Source organism: Centropristis striata, chromosome 12, assembly GCF_030273125.1.
Source record: "Centropristis striata isolate RG_2023a ecotype Rhode Island chromosome 12, C.striata_1.0, whole genome shotgun sequence".
NCBI lineage: Eukaryota > Metazoa > Chordata > Actinopteri > Perciformes > Serranidae > Centropristis > Centropristis striata.
The window spans coordinates 4,032,109-4,049,963 of NC_081528.1; the positions used below are offsets into that span (position 1 = coordinate 4,032,109).

Consider the following 17,855-nt stretch of genomic DNA (forward strand, 5'->3'; position numbering starts at 1 on the left):
ATCATTTTGTGGTTAATTTGTGTCTTTTTTGGTAATTTTGTTTCCTTTTTTTGGTAATTTTGTGTCGTTTTTTAGTCATTTTGTGCCTTTTTTGGTCATTTTGTGTCTTTTTTTAGTCATTTTGTGTCTTTTAGGGTAATTTTGTGTCCTTTTCTTTGTTAATTTTGTGCCTTTTTTGTCATTTTTTGTCATTTTTTTGTTAATTTTGTATCTTTTTTGTCATTTTGTGTCTTTTTTTGGTCATTTTGTGTCTTTTTTTAGTCATTTTGTGTCTTTTTTGATCATTTTGTGTCTTTTTTGGTCATTTTGTTTCCTTTTTTTGTCATTTTGTGTCGTTTTTTAGTCATTTTGTGTCTTTTTTTGGTCATTTTGTTTCTTTTCTGGGTGATCTGAACTGTGCGTGTGAGATTGTGTTCAGTGAGCGGGGGTCACGGACAACATGCATGTGAAATTGGGGGTCGCGACTCAAAAAGGTTGAGAACTACTGCTTTAAAGTACTTTAAAGTACTATTCAGAGAACAGAACACCTGTGTGACTGAAGTGTTGCTTTAACTGACATGTTAACTGCAGCTTGCAGCTTCAGCAACAGGAAACATCTAAAGATGCACAGATAAAAATGTTGCACCACATGAGCCACAAAGGAATAAGTGCAAAATATGTACAAAAGAAACAATGCGGATGTGTTGAAAAGACTTTTCCTTTAACTTTCTTTGGACTTCTAAGCAGGAAACTGTCTTGTAAAAATCAGTTGTTGCTTTTTTCCCACTTCCTTGTTCGTTTGGTTCTTGTTTGACCAGCTGTCACAGCTCATGTAATGTATATTATGTAAAAGCTGAGGTTGGGTTTCTGTTCATCACCCAAGAGAAATGGTAAAAGGCTGCTGTACAGGTGAGTGTTTGTTTTAACCTGTAACTTTAATAACACTAAACATGAGCAGCATGAAAAACCAGATAAAAACAGTAAATCTGAGGGAAATGATCTTGCTGCATGGACAGATAATTTACCTTGACAAGATTTCTTAAATTAAGATTATTAAATCTAGAAATAAGCATGTTGAACACTTAAAATAAGAAATTAACTCTTAAAACAAGATAAATTAAAGCTGCCAGCAGTGATGAACTGGCCCGAGCAGAGTGACCTGATGATTATTTGTTTCTTACCAAGATTTAAAAAAAATTGTGTCTTTTTTTTTGTGTGTTTTTGTGTTTTTGTGCCTTTTTGGTCATTTTATGTCTTTTTGTGTCTTTTTGTGTTTTTTTTGTCATTTTGTGTCTTTTAACATCTTCTTTTGGTACAAAAGAGATACAACTAAAGTTGCAAGCAGCGATGAACTGGCCCGAGCAGAGTGACCTGACAAGACTGTGTCTTTTTGTGTCTTTTTTGGTCATTTTGTGTCATTTTTTTAGTCATTTTGTGTCTTTTTGTATCTTTTTTTGGTCATTTTGGTGTTTAGCGTAACAATTTTGGTCATTTTGTGTATTTTTTTTAGTCATTTTGTGTCTTTTTTTGTATCTTTTTTGTTATTACATGTCTTTTAACATCTTCTTTTGGCCACAAAATGACCAAAAGAAGACAAAAAATGTACAAAAGAGATAAAAATTAAAGCTGCAAGCAGCGATGAACTGGCCCGAGCAGAGTGACCTGATAATTATTTGTTTCTTACCAAGATAAAAAAAACTTTAGATTTAGAAGTGTTGGATCATTTATCTAGTTTTAAGAGTTAATTCCGTATTTTAAGCGTTCAACATGCTTATTTCTAGATTTAACAATCCTAATTTGAGAAATCTTGTCAAGGTAAATTATCTGTCCATGCAGCAAGATCATTTCCCTCAGATTTACTGTTATATCTGGTTTTTAGACACCTTTTGTTGCAGTGCACCACTGTTTGCACGGAGCTCTTTGAAATCTTTTCCAGTAAGAAAACCTCAAAAGCACAGCTCCGAGAAGTGTCTGCAGTCAGAACAACCACAGAGGACATGAAACCAGAGCGGCGTGACGTCATAGTGAAAGTTTCCCACTCACTTCTTCCTGATGATGTCGGCCACGCTGCTCACATACTCCGGCTCCGTCTGAGGGAGAAAAGAGATGTATTAGTTCAGGGGGGGTTTCTGCTGTGTTAGTGAACAGCAGACAGACAGTATAGAGGTCTCGTGGGGTGAGACAGCTTCATTGTGCTCATCCCTCTGACTCCAGACCTCGTACAACCAGTTTTCACTGATATGGGGATCTGTTGTTACTCACTACTGTAACTGTAGCCTCACACACATCATGCTAACTCTATGGAGTCTCTTATTGTGTCCATTCTTTAATCCTTTCCATCCTGCCTGTATACAACACTTAAAAATGTTAGGTAACGCTTTATATTAAGGTCCTTGTAATAACCATTAATTAACAAGTAATAAGGCCCTTGTAAGTCCTTACAAAATGCTTATTAACATTATTGTGTGTTTATAAGCTTATATAAGTGTTAATAATGGCATTACAAACACCCATGACCCACCCATTATGTCTTTGCCATGCCTTTATTAATCTTATTTTGTTTGCTTATTGATATTAAAATATATTTTATTGCTCATCTATTATAAGTTAACTATAAGTTAACTATGCTTTTTGCAACTACCGAATCTAAAGCGAGAACAATGCCTTATTACTTGTTAATTAATGGTTATTAAGGACCTTATTATAAAGCATTACCAAATGCCATGTTGTTGTTGTTTTTTTCACCTATATGACCTGATAATAATTGATGGGTCATTTTGTGTCTTTTAAGTCATTTTTGTGTCTTTTTTTAGTCATTTTGTGTCCTTTTTTAGTCATTTTGTGTCTTTTCAGTCATTTTGTGTCTTTTTAAGTCATTTTTGTGTCTTTTTTTAGTAATTTTGTGTCATTTTTAGTCATTTTGTGTCTTTTTTTAGTCATTTTGTGTCTTTTTTTTGTCATTTTGTGTCTTTTTTAGTCATTTTGTGTCTTTTTTAGTCCTTTTTTTAGTCATTTTGTTTCTTTTTTTAGTGATTTTGTGTCTTTTTTTGTGATTTTGTGTCTTTTTTTAGTCATTTTGTGTCTTTTTTTGGTCATTTTGTGTCTTTTTTTGGTTATTTTGTGTCTTTTTTGGTCATTTTGTGTCTTTTATAGTCATTTTGTGTCTTTTTTTGTCATTTTGTGTCTTTTTTTAGTAATTTTGTGTCTTTTTTAGTCATTTAGTCCAACATAAAATGTGATTTTGAATCTTTTTTTTAACTTTCAAAACACTATCGTGCGCAATAAACTATGTTAAATGCTGCAAATGTGAACAAAAGGTGTCAAATCTAACATATAAGAGGGTTCCATCCAGTTCTATCATTTGATACTAAATCTATTTGAGCTTGTCTCCAGTTTTACTTGGTATATCATCATCAAACTGAAACTGGCCTCATGGAGTTTACAGCCAGAACTTTAGAGGTAAATTTACAGTAGGGCTCCACGCTGCTTTGTTTTCTAGTCTGATGGAGGCAACAAGTCTGGATTATTTGGAGCTTTTGGACACTCCACAGGGTTAAATACGAACACCCTTGTGTGTAAACAATACATTTAATTTGTGTGGCACCACAGAAACAACAAGGGAAGAAGTTTTCTCTGTGACTCTCTTTTGTTTGCTCGAGGTGATTTTGCATATGTTACCTGATCATACAACAGCTACAAGACCTTGTTTTACCTGAGTGAATACACACACACACACACACACCTAATATTATTAGTCTCTGGCATGTGTGTCGACTCAGAAAAGAAGTATTTACCAAGTTACCTGACCTGTCAAACAGCGTCTTTGCTCTGTGAGAGAGAAAGACTAAAGGTGGGAAAAAGCTGCTGACTCACTGCAAGACTTGTTCCATTAATCATGATTTATGAGAAGTATTTTACAGATAAGGTTGTGGGAAAGTTGTCTTTAAATTATGGAGTGTACAACAGCAGCTGGGCTCTCGGTAATACAGCTGCAGTAAATCTGATGTCAAAGTGCAGCTTTGTCGTTTATTAATTGCATCTATAATATTTTGGGAGAGATTTATGACACTGGGAGAAGTTAAAGCAATATTCAGCAGGAAAAAAAGCAAACCAGCCGGGTTACACTGTCTGTTTCATGTTCCTCTTTAAGGAAATACTCTGGAGATTATAGGAGAAGTGACTTAAGGGTGAAAGTGAAACCAGAAACCTCCATTCACCTGTATGCAGTTCACATACAGGTACAGCTCAAATAATTAGGATATCATGAAAAAGTAAATATATATATATATATATATATATATATATATTCTCAGTTGAATCTATATAATGTAAGAGTTTCACTTTCTGATATGACTCTTTCTGTAATTTTGTGTCTTTCTGGTCATTTTATGTATTTTCTTGGTTATGTTGCATCTTTTTTTGGTCATTTTGTGTCTTTTTTTAGTCATTTTACATCCTTTTTTGGTAATTTTATGTATTTCCTTGCTATGTTGTGTCTCTTTAGGTAATTTTGTGTCTTTTTTTGGTAATTTTGTGTCTTTTTTTGTAATTTTGTGTCTTTTTTCTCGTAATTTTTGTGTCTTTTTGGTCATTTTATGTATTTTTTTGCTTATGTTATGTCTCTTTTGGTCATTTTACATCCTTTTTTGGTAATTTTATGTATTTCCTTGGTATTTTGTGTCTCTTTTGGTCATTTGTGTGTCTTTTTGATCATTTTATGTATTTTCCTGGTAACAAACGAGGAAAAATCAATTTACACTCAGTCATTTTATAGATTACAGGTATATCTCCAAAAATTAGAATATCATGAAAAAGTTCAATATTTTTTGTTAATCATTTCAGAAAGTGAAACTTATACATTATATAGATTCATTACAAGAAATTACAAGAAAAACAGGCTTGAAATATTTCACTCTGCATGTAATGAATCTATATAATATACGAGTTTCACTTTCTGAAATAATTGACCAAAAATATTGATACTGATATTGATATTGATATTATATATTGATAAATATATATACTTTTTCCAGATATTCTATTTTTTTTAGGTGTACTTGTCTCTTGTATTTTAATATTTCTGCATATTTTGGGTCCCAAAACAGCTTTGGAATTGCATCAATTGGATATCACTAGAAAGCTGAGACTCTTGTGGATTCAATGAGCCAAATTGTATTCATGTGTGATGATGTTAGTCCCCATGGTAGCATTCCATTGTAGCGAGAGCATTTCTTGAAACTTGAGCTCAGTGTATAAAATGAGCTGCTGTAGGATAATCACAGCCTCATGAAACTTTGCACGCACAAACTAGAGACTTAGAGCATTCAATTTTACAACTTAATAGCAATGGCTAGATCAGCAGCATTGCTATACTAGAAGTGGCAGCACTACGTAATAGTATTACCTGGTAAAACCTGCATCAGTTGTTGTGTTAAGAGAGTTTGAGTGGGTGAACAATTGGCACCATATAGTAGAGTATAAGGAATGTCTTTCTTAAGGCTTTGATCTGAACTGAACAGACTCTCTGATTGACAGCATTGTGTAAAAGTTGGTTAACAAAAGGTGTCCCTCAAGGTTCGATTTAAGGCCCGGTACTTTTCCCAATTAATATCAATGATAATGTCCATCTGTATGCAGATGATATTGTTTTATATTTTCGGGCTTATTCTATACAAATGGCAAATGACAGTCTGCAACATTCTTGTAAATTTCTTCAAGAGGCACTCATTGATCTCTTGTGTGAAATGCTGATAAAACCAAATAGCTTATGTTTTTACAAGGGCTAAGAATATCAAAATCATAGCAAAGTCCAGATTAGCACTTAAATCTATAGGTATTGAAATAGTACCTTATAATAAATATTTGGGAATATGGATTGATGGAAATTTCACTTTCAATCTGGATACAAAGCTGCAGAAGAAACTTGGCTTTAAAAAAGAGCAGTGCATAAAAGTTGGTTAACAAAAGGTGTTCCTCAAGGTTCAATTTAAGGCCCGGTACTTTTCCCAATTAATATCAATGATAATGTCCATCTATACGTAGATGATATCGTATTATTCTATACAAATGGCAATTGACAGAGAGGCACTCATTGATCTCTTGTGTGAAATCCTGATTAAACAAAATAGCTTTCCCAATTAATATGAATGATATTGTCCTGGCTTTAAATGCCTGTAATGTCCATCTATATGCAGATTATATTATTTTATATTGTTGGGCTTACTCAATACAACTGGGATCAACAATCTTGTAAATTTCTATATATTGACAATAACAAGGGTTTCGTTGAAATTTCCTACCTAAGAGTTTCCTTAAATTGCTCGCCAATTCTTGCAGAAATTAATCCTCAAGTGGTAAAAAAATGAGTACCAAATCTGTGTAATAAATGGTATCAACTCAAAAATTGCGAGTGAGAAATAATTGAGCACAGCAATGCCCTTCATATACACACAGCATAATTCTCACTTTTAAAAACAAAACAAATGGGAAGTACAACATGAATTCACAGCATGGTTATAATAGTTTTGGATTTTTCATTAGTTTTAGTTTTAACTTCGTTGTCAATTTTTGTTTTCAAATTCAGTTAGTTTTAATGAGTTTTTAGAGTGACTTTGCTAGTTTAGATAGATGAAATAGGTTTCATATCAACAAAAAAGAATAGATATGAAAAAAGTTGACAAAGACTCAAACAAAGGACATTTTCACTATAATTTTAGTTAGTTTTGAACCAGAAAATACAGTTTCCGGTTAACTATAATAACCTTGCTTGACAGGCCTGTTTTATCTTATTCTCTGTTCACTGCTCTGGAGCCGGACCAGGATTGTGCTTGTGTGTTTCTTAGCCCCAAGATAGCAGCTCCCTTATCACCAGGCTAATAACTGCTTAGCCTGTTGCTAAGTGCAGTTTGAAAACAACAAGCTAAGCTTACTGCCTGCTGGCTCTGGCTTCATATTTAGAATACAAACAGGAGAGTGGTATCGATCCTCTCGGCTCTCACTCTCAACAAGGGAGCAAATATGATACTTGATACCAAAGAGAAAAAAACCCTGTGTCTGTGTGTGTGTGTGTGTGTGTGTGTGTGTGTGTGTCTGTGTCTGTGTGTGGTTGTGTGTGCGTGTGTGTGTGTGTGTGTTCTTGTACTTCCTACAGAGTGAGGACATTTTTGCAAAGTGAGGACTTTTCGGCCGGTCCTCACTTCTTTAAAGGCTTTTTTGAGATTTCAGACTTTGTTTTAAGGGTTAAAGGTTACATGATAATGAAAATTAACTGAAACTGTATTGTGTGGTTACAAAACTAACTAAAATTATAGTGAAAATGTCCTTCGTCAACTTTTTCCATACATAATGAAGATGGATAAGACAAAGGAAATAAAGGCAAATTTTACTGTGACCTCTTTTAATCTCCCACCCAACAAATACCCCATTACAAAAAACTAAAACTAATAAAAACTAAACTAAAACTAAAGCATTTCAAAAAAATATATAGTAAACTAAAACTTGTAAACTCACTCTAAAAACTCATACAAAAAAAAAAAAAAAAAAAAAAAATTAAAACTAAAACTAATGAAAAATTAAAAACTATTATAACCTTGCAACGGAATTCACTATTACAATGAGGGTCCTCACAAAGATAAAAGTACAAGAATGTGTGTGTGTGTGTGTGTGTGTGTGTGTGTGTGTGTGTGTGTGTGTGTGTGTCTAACCTCAGCAACAAAGACAATGATGAGCAGATCTTGCTGCTGTGAGGGCGTCAGGCTGTAGAGCAGAGAGCTGAGGGTGCTGACCAGGTAGCTCTGCTTCTCACGCTTCACTGTAGGAATACCCATCACTATGGAGACTGACACACACACACACACACACACACACACACACACATTTATTTTTCCAAGCAAATGAACCTTTAGAGTTTAATTTAAGAGCTGATATTGAGCCATTTTCCATGGTTTTCATGATAGTAACAAAAATAATTATCAAAAAAACATAGAAAATGTCTAGATATCAGCTCTTAAATTAAACTCTTATGAGCTATTTTTGTTGGTATCATTATATTTGTCCAAAAAATGTACCTTTAGTTGTACCAAGCATTAAAATGAACAAGAAACAAGGGTGGTCTAATAACTTTTTCCATGACTGTACACTTTATGTGAGGTAATCATGTTAAGGAGGCCTAAATCTCACAACTGTGTGTGTTCTTCTGAGGTTCTAGTGATGAAAATTAACAAGCAGCTACAATTTCAATCAACTTGGAGGAAAAAGGAAATCTTGAATCCTTCAAACGAAGCAGAAACACGAAGCAATACAGGCGTTATATGGCAGTAAAAGTGTGTTTTGTGTGTGAGAGCTGCATACCTCCAGTGCGTCCCTGTCCCAGCAGGACGTTGGGGACGAGGCTGTCTGGATGATGTTTGAGGTGGGGCATGTAGACGTAAATGTTGGGCTGGAGGAACGTCTGCTCCCTTGTTGTTTCTGTGCTCAGGAGGGAAGAGGAGAGGAGGCAGTCAGTCAATGCAAAAACTCACATAATAAGATACTAGATACAGGTAAACCTCTTATAAAGCCATTAAGTCTTTGGAGTCTTGGGCTATTTTGTCAGTTTTTGAATACTTTTCATTCTGCCACTTACTAAGCACTTACTGTGCTAGTGCATGTTTGTATCATTATTTTCAGCACCTCACCTATTTGATCTGATGAATATTTTTTCACTTTGACTTACTGGATCTACATTTTGAACCCAGGATTTTAAAAAAACAACCAAAAAACATAAAACTGGAATTTAAAAAATAGGTTTTTTTAAACTTACAAAACATAACCATGCTCAGTAAGAATTGTAAATGTCGCAGATGTGAATATATATATATATATATATATATATATATATATATATAATGAGGACCTAGTTCTATATTTCATACTTCATATATTTGACCTTATCATCTGCTTTACTTGGCCTAACATTATCGAACAAAAACTGAGTTTGAAGCCAGAACTTTAGAGAGAACTCGATGTCAGGGCTTGAAGTTTCTCTGTTATTATGCCTTGACATAATGAAGATGAAGATGAAGTAATGTGTCAATGCTTTTGTGGACTCCAGAGGCTTAAAACACTTTAAAATGTGCATGAATGCTGTCCAGCCAGCAGAGCCAGACCATCACGCTGCTCTGCTCTTCTTGCTGCCCGACGATTTGCAATTTCTCAGACAAGCTGGAGCCAGTTTAAGCGTAAATGGCGTTGGCCCTGGGGCCCAACGCTGGTCATGTCTGATTTCTAGCCGTAGGGTTAGACAAAGACATATGGTGGTATGGTGATAGAGGTGTGGGGAAAAAAATCGATAAATGTCTTTCTTAAGGCTTTGATCTGAACTGAACAGACTCTCTGATAGACAGCAGTGTGTAAAAGTTGGTTAACAAAAGGTGTTCCTCAAGGTTCGATTTAAGGCCCGGTACTTTTCCCAATTAATATCAATGATAATGTCCATCTATATGCAGATGATATTGTTTTATATTTTCGGGCTTATGCTACACAAATGGCAATTGACAGTCTGTAACATTCTTGTAAATTTCTTCAAGAGGCACTCATTGATCTCTTGTGTGAAATGCTGATAAAACAAAATAGCTTATGTTTTTACAAGGGCTACGAATATCAAAATCATAGCAAAGTCCAGATTAGCACTTAAATCTATTGAAATAGTCCCTTATTATAAACATTTGGGAATATGGATTGATGGAAATTGCACTTTCAATCTGGATACAAAGCTGCAGAACAAACTTGGCTTTAAAAATAAATAGAAAGGGAACCTGTTTTTCCACATTTTGTAGAAAAATAATCATAAATATTGTATGCAATAAATAATGCAAACTCAATGAATGAATGCAAGCATGTTACTTTAACCACCTGTGGAAATGTTGCTGCTGGTGGTGTTGCTGGTGGTGTGGCTGCTGTTGGCAGCTCTGGACATGTTCTTCAGGTGATCCAGGATGCTGCTGAGATCCCGGCTGACCTGACCCCCCAACTGCTCAGCCACCAACAGGCGCTCGTACAGGGTCTGCAGGTTTGGCAGGATTGTTGGACCTGCAGACAGAGAAGTCAATATGAATCACAATGGTATCAATCAGTGTTCTCACTGTGTCATCAGATGGCTCTTTCACTGGTCAAAATTAGTTTTTCTTAATCAAACTTGTTTGTTTTGAATTGGCCCCAATTGTCAAGCAACCCAATGGAAACCAATGATGGACCCAATGGAGGCTCCAGAACAGCTTTAACTCTTTTAAACCAGCTATTCTCAACCTTGGGGTCCCAACCCCAATTGGGGTCGCGAGATGATTTCTGGGGGTCGCCAAATCATTTTGGAAGTCAACTCTGTCTCCACTGTGTTAAAGTGTTCATGTGTTAATGTATTTTAGTCTTTTTGGTCATTTAATGTCTTTTTTTTGATAATTTTGTGTCTTTTTTTTTGTAATTTTGTGTCTTTTTTGGTCATTTTGTTTCCTTTTATGGTAATTTTGTGTCTTTTTTTGTCATTTTGTGTCTTTTTTGTCATTTTGGGTCTTTTTTGGTCATTTTGTTTCTTTTTTGAGCCATTTTGTGTTTTTTTTGGTCATTTTGTGTCTTTTTTGGTCAATTTGTGTCTTTTTGTGGTAAGTTTTTATAATTTTGTGGTCAATTTGAGTCCTTTTTTACTTCATTTTATGTAATTTTCTGGTCATTTTGAGTCTTTTTTTTTTTAAATCATTTTGTGTCATTTTATGGTAATTTTGAGTCTTTTCTGACAAATCCCAAAGTATCAAGTTGTTACTTTCCAAGGAGTCTCTGGCCTGAAGCTGACTGTTACACACTCAGGAGGTCAGAATGGACCTTTAAACTTATAACAAAGGACTTAGATTAAAAGTAACATATAAAGTGTAAAATATAAAAAAATATATAAATGCACAGACAGAGAGATGTTTTAGTTGTTGTCTGCTTCATTTTTTGTCCAAAATTTGTTGTATCAACTGAGTTTGTATGATCTGAACTGTGCGCGTGAGATTCTGCAACAAGCACACACTATTTTTAAAAAAATCTACATTTCAATACATTTGAACTTACACTGAGTTTACATAGCTTTAACTACTTGAGCTGAAATTTGACCTGTGATAAAAGTTTACATATAAATGACACTATTTACAGTGCAAACACTTCCACTGTCTCCATTCTCAGTTACACTGACATTTCAACTGCTTTCATATCTTCTTCTTAATGGACACTTTACAACTTTCAGAGTCATCAGACTGCTGAACTGATCACATCACATGTCTGTCTGTCTGTCTGTCTGTCTGTAACTAACATTTCAACTGCTTTAAAAAAAAGTGAAGGTATTTTAACCTGTAGCACAACAATAATCCAGCCCACTTATCTCAAATATAGCCTTTCTAGCTCACTAATTAACTCTTGCCACATGCACACAGACTTTCCTTTTGTGAGACACCTGTCAGCATGAGCTAACAGGAACAAAAACACTTTCAACAACCACATGGTGAAATCAGATACGAAGGAAGTCTTTGCAAGATATTTAACTGAAAACCAGTGGTGGAATGTAGCTAAGTACACCTTGAGGCACTTGTTCTTTACTGGAGTATTTCCATTTTATGTCACTTCATACTTTACTTTTTAGGGGCAAATATTGTACTTTTTGCTCCACTACATTCAGCTGCAAAGCTTTGGTTTTAGTTTAGTCGAGATTTAACATGAAAATATGATACATTTAAAATGATTATGCATGTTTATAAATTGAACCACATAAAAGTAAAAACTATAAATTATGTTTATATTTTAAACATAATTTATATATAAATACTTTTCCAAGTGCCCACAAATTTCACAAATGTTATCAAACAAAACACAAAATGACCAAAAAGAAGACGAAAAATTAGTAAAATGACACAAAACTACCAAAGAAAACACAGAATTTACAAAAAAAGACACAATACTACCAAAGAAAAGACATAAAATTACAGATAAACACAAAAAATGACAATATTTCCAAAGAAAAGACACAATATTACCAAAGAAAAGACACAAAATTACAGAAAAACATAAACATTTACAAAAACGACACAAAATGACCAAAAAAAGACAATATTTCCAAAGAAAAGACACAATATTACCAAAAAATACACAAAATTATGTTAAAAAAATAAACAAAATGACAAAAAAATCCTTAAAATGACGAAAAACATTTTTCTCCACATATTGTACATATTGAAGTATTTATGATGCGAGACAGCTTATAAAACAGAATATATATATATATATATATATATATATATATATATATATATATATATATATATATATTTTAAATAGACCAAATAGTAGTGTGACACTTGACTTATATTAATATAAAATGAGCCCTACCTCGACAATAGTAGAATGCTGCTACATAAATGCATCAAAAATAAACATTCAATAATTTTTTAGGATTATATCAATCCTGTGTGTCTATTCTGCATAACAAGTACTTTTACTTCAGTAAGTTTTGAATGCATGACTTTGTCTTGTAGTGGAGTATTAGTGCTTTTACTTAAGAACAGGGTGTGAATACTTGTTCCACCACTGATTAAAACAATGTCATTTAGTCAAACTAAGGTAAGCACAAAGGGACAATGGATGCACTGTCAGTAATGCAAACAATGTAAGGATGATACAACATAAAGAAGAGGATGTAAGTAAGCGGACTGTAGGAGGAGTGTCATGGATGGATGGAAGTGAAAAGATGCTGTATCACACCCAGTCTGAACCCTCTAAAGTCTCCAAAAGCTCCAAATAATCCAGACTTGTTGCCTCCATCAGACTAGAAAACAAAGCAGCGTGGAGCCCTACTGTAAATTTACCTCTAAAGTTCTGGCTGTAAACTCCATGAGGCCAGTTTCAGTTTGATGATGATATACCAAGTAAAACTGGAGACAAGCTCAAATAGATTTAGTATCAAATGATAGAACTGGATGGAACCCTCTTATATGGTAGATTTGACACCTTTGGTCACATTTGCAACATTTAAAATTCTTTATTGAGCATGATAGTGTTTGGAAAGTTTAAAAAAAAGATTCAAAATCACATTTTATGTTGGACTTAAGGACTAAAAAAGACACAAAATGACCAAAAAAAGACATAAAATGACAAAAAAAGACACAAAATGACCAAAAAAGACACAAAATGACCAAAAAAAGACACAAAATGACTAAAAAAAGACACAAAATGACCAAAAAAAGACAAAATAACTAAAAAAGACACAGAAAAAACACAAAAAGACACAAAATTACCAAAAAGACACCAAATTACCAAAAAAAGACACAAAAAGACTAAAAAGAGAAACTTCTTTATTGAGCATGATAGTGTTTGGAAAGATTAAAAAAAAGATTCAAAATCACATTTTATGTTGGACTAAAGGACTAAAAAAGACACAAAATGATTACTGAAAAGATTACTAAAAAAAAAGACACAAAATGACCAAAAAAGACAAAAAAAGAGATTGTAAGATTGTTTTATATATTCTAAATATATTATGAGATTATAATTATGATGCATTTATGTTCGCAGCATTTAATTTTAGCAAGATATGGCTCATTTTAACGATTAAATATACTGTTATGAGGTTTAGGTTTAAGTCAAATCACTAGAAATTGATCGTGTTTTTATGTTAAATCTTGAACTGAAAAGTAACTAAAGCTGTCAGATAAATGTAGTGGAGTAAAAAGTTCAATATTTGCCTCTAAAATGTAGTGGAGTAGAAGTATAAAGTTACAAATCTGAACATGGTTTTACCTTTTTTGAAGAGATTTTTCTAATTTTGCAGTGTGCGTTTCAACATTTTTAACGCAATCTTTTGTGTTTACTGTTTTTTGTGGGATTTTTGTGTATTTTTGTGTGTTTTTATCTGTTTTTTTTTGTAATTTTGTAATTTTTTTGTGTGTTTTTTTGTCTTTTTTGTGTTTTTTTTATGTGGTTTTATGTATGTTTTTGTCATTTTTTATAGGTTTTTTATTTTTTGTAGTTTTGTGTGTGTTTTTGTGTTTTGTGTGTTTTTTCTGTGTTTCTAAATGTTGATCCAGTAAATCAAAATGACAAAATAATAATCAGGTGAGGTTTAAAAAGATGATACCAGCATGGCATGGTGATCATTATTTAAGTTGCATATACAGGCAGAAAACTCCAAAAGGTTAAGTAAAAATACTGAAACCACACTGTGAAATGACTCCACTACAAGTAAAAGTCCTGCATTCAAAACTTACTGAAGTAAAAGTACAAAAGTATCAGCATTAAAATGTACTTAAAACAAAAGTAAAAGTACTCGTTATGCAGAATGAATCCACTAAGATTGTTAAACATTATGAGATTATTATTATGATGCATTTATGTTCACAGCATTTAATTTTAGCAAGATATGGCTCATTTTAACGATTAAATATACTGTTATGAGGTTTAGGTTTAAGTCAAATCACTAGAAATTGATCGGGTTTTTATGTTAAATCTTGAACTGAAAAGTAACTAAAGCTGTCAGATAAATGTAGTGGAGTAAAAAGTTCAATATTTGCCTCTAACATGTAGTGGAGTAGAAGTATAAAGTTACAAATGTGAACATGATTTTACCTTTTTTGAAGAGATTTTTCTAATTTTGCAGTGTGCGTTTCAACATTTTTAATGCAATCTTTTGTGTTTACTGTTTTTTGTGTGATTTTTGTGTATTTTCGTGTGTTTTTATCTGTTTTTTGTGTGTTTTCTATGTGTTTTTTTGGATTTTAAATTACTTCACTACAAGTAAAAGTCCTGCATTGAAGTAAAAGTACAAAAGTATCAGCATCAAAATGTACTTAACATAACAAAAGTAAAAGTACTCGTTATGCAGAATGAACCCACTAAGATTGTTAAATTTATTCTAAATATATTATGAGATTATTATGATGATGCATTTATGTAATTTTAGCAAGATATGGCTCATTTTAACGACTAAATATACTGTTATGAGGTTTAGGTTTAAGTCAAATCACTAGAAATTGATCGTGTTTTTATGTTAAATCTTGAACTGAAAAGTAACTAAAGCTGTCAGATAAATGTAGTGGAGTAAAAAGTACAAGATTTGCCTCTAACATGTAGTGGAGTAGAAGTATAAAGTTACAAATGTGAAAACACTCAAGTATAAATTTACTGTACTTAAGTACAGTACTTGAGTAAATGTAGTTAGTTACTTTCCACCACTGACTGGTTCACATGGAAACAAACTGTCAATTAAGCGTCAATTAAAAAATGAGTTCCAGGCCAATAAATGACAGCTTACCTCCATCACCGGGACTCGATTTAATCCAAGCAACAGAAGTAATACCCGCGAAAACCAGCAGAAATCCAAATTTGTAGGGATATAACCTCATCTCATTTCTCAGGGACAGTCCGCCTGTTTGTGTGTACCGACGTGCAGGTGGAGCAGAGAGGTGCAGGTACACAGCAGGTAACGTTACACGGACAGGTATGACACTTCCTGTGTCTACAGCAGAAAACACGGCAGCATGCCTGCCTTTGCCCTTTTCCGTCTTTGGGGACTGGAGGTGGGGACCGGAGGTGTGAACCTTTGCACGCAGGAAAGCTCCTTTCATTTCAATAAGCTGTCAACCTGCAGGAGCAGCGGCCGGGCGGGTTAAAGAGCAGGAAACAGCGACATCTAGCGGCGGAATGACGAAGTGCTTCAGACGAGACCACACACTGGAAACCAGGGGTCTCACACTCTAATTACCTGGGGGCTGCTGGAGGCAGTGTCAAAATGACCAAAAAAAGACACTAAATTACTATTAAAAAAAAGACACAAAATGACAGAAAAAACTAAAATACTTGGAAAGACACAAAATGACCATAAAAGACACAAAATGACTGAAAAAAACACTAAATTACTTTTAAAAAAAGACACAAAATTACAAAAGAAGACACATAATGACCAAAAAATACACAGAATTACCAAAAAAGAAACAAAATGACCAAAAAAAAAGACACACAAAATTATTTTAAAAAGACACAAAATTACTAAAAAAGACACAAAATTACAAAAAAAAAGACACAAAGTTATTTAAAAAAGACACAAAATTACCAAAAAAAGTAATTAAAGGGACCTTCCACACACAACACTGTAAAGTGCCATTCATATAAAACTCACATTAAACTTTCATATCGAGGTGGGGGCCACAAAATATGGTCAAGACATATTGGCCCGCAGGCCGCGAGTTTGAGACCCATGCTGTAATATGACCAAAAAAAGACACAAAATGACTAAAAAAAAAGACACAAGACTAAGAAAAGACACAGAATGACTAAAAAAAGACACAAAATGACAAAAAAAAAGACACAAAATAACTTTTGAAATAGACACATCAAAAGACACAAAATGACCAAAAAGACACAAAATTATTCACAAACACACAAAATGACTAAAAAAAGACACAAAATGACCCAAAAAAAGACACAAAATGACATAAAGACACAAATAAAATAGAGTCCCAACAGAATAAAAAAACAGAGTTGATGACAGGATCACACACAATCACAAGATCACATATATTTTGGTTTTTCTTTGTTTCTTTTTGGTTCAAAATGTTGATCCAGTAAGTCAGAATAAAAAATAAATTATTATTAGGTCATATAGGTGAGGTTGAGCTGAAAAAAATACACCAACATGGCATTTAAACATGTTTTAAGTGGTGTATACAGGCAGGATGAAAATGATTCAAAAATAAACAAAATAGCCCCAGACTCCATCGAGTTAGCGTAGCCCACGGAAGATGAACGTTAACACAAGTTGCTGATAAAGCCATTTTTCTTTCCCCATGAACAGCACGACATCAATTATTTTGGTATTTAGACACGATATAAATAACCACCCGGCCACATTGCAGTGGCTATGTATCAATACCCTACTATCCGGAGACACTTCCGTCAGGGGATGTAGCTCAGTGGTAGAGCGCATGCTTTGCATGTATGAGGCCCCGGGTTCAATCCCCGGCATCTCCACCTTTTCGATCTCGTCACGATAAAGTTTTCCCAGCGGAACATGATTTGCGATTTCGAAGTTAACAAACTTAACGATGTATAACTACTTCGTAGTTTCCCAATTGCAGCCCTGGTGACGATATTTTGTGGCCCCCACCTTGATATGAAAGTTTAAATTGAGTTTTATATGAATGGCACTTTACCGTGTTGTGTGTGGAAGGTCCCTTTAATTACTTTTGGTAAAAAGGTAATTTTGTGTCTTTTTTAAATAACTTTGTGTCTTTGTATTTTTTTTTGGTAATCTTGTGTCTTTTTTGGGTCATTTTGTGCCTTTTTAAAAATAATTTTGTGTCAAAAATGAAGGTTTACTCACCCATCAGTAGGAATATTTTGTTTTCCAGATGGAAAAGAGCCAGGAAATTATGTTTTGAGTGATTTGTTTGTGGTGCAAAATGACTCATACAACCACAAAATCTGAACGGTCCTTTTAAGCCACTAGTTAAAATGGGATATGATCAAAACTTCTATGATCCAATTACATTTTTAGTCATTCCAGAGTGAGAATTGAGTAATTCTCTGAGTGAGACCACAGATGCATTTTACCACTGTCCTCTCAGCTCTCACACTTTAACACTGCTCTCTTTGTGGAGCTCTTCTCTCCTCCACCCAAAACTCTGGTGGTTTACCACCATCTGACCACAGGTCAGCTCCATCAGGCCGCCGTCAGGCCAACCATTGTCACCAACGTGTTTATACAGTGTAGTAGGCTGTTTGCCCCAGGCTGATACGTCACCATCACTTATCCACAGGCTTGGAGACATTTACACACAAAATAGACTTCTAATGGGATCACTGACCGCCAGTGGTGGAAGGTA

General features: G+C 34.0%; 1 protein-coding gene and 1 non-coding gene across 3 annotated transcripts in view; one reads left to right on the forward strand and one right to left on the reverse strand.

Annotated features, from left to right (window-relative positions):
• LOC131981950 (alpha-1,3-mannosyl-glycoprotein 4-beta-N-acetylglucosaminyltransferase A-like) overlaps window positions 1-15,638 on the reverse strand; it is a 39,824-nt gene extending 24,186 nt beyond the window's left edge. For both annotated transcript variants that reach the window (XM_059346492.1, XM_059346491.1), the window contains exons 1-5: window positions 15,287-15,638; window positions 9,871-10,047; window positions 8,329-8,445; window positions 7,683-7,816; window positions 2,023-2,069 (exon numbers count right to left, since the gene is read on the reverse strand). In XM_059346492.1, coding sequence (XP_059202475.1) covers window positions 2,023-2,069; window positions 7,683-7,816; window positions 8,329-8,445; window positions 9,871-10,047; window positions 15,287-15,599 — 788 coding nt within the window. In that variant the 5' untranslated portion in view covers window positions 15,600-15,638. The remainder of the gene's footprint in view (window positions 1-2,022; window positions 2,070-7,682; window positions 7,817-8,328; window positions 8,446-9,870; window positions 10,048-15,286) is intronic.
• A 1,291-nt stretch (window positions 15,639-16,929) lies between these two features.
• Window positions 16,930-17,001, forward strand: trnaa-ugc (transfer RNA alanine (anticodon UGC)). The gene has a single exon. It is a non-coding gene; the product is annotated as a tRNA-Ala (tRNA).
• The last annotated feature ends 854 nt before the right edge of the window (window positions 17,002-17,855 follow it).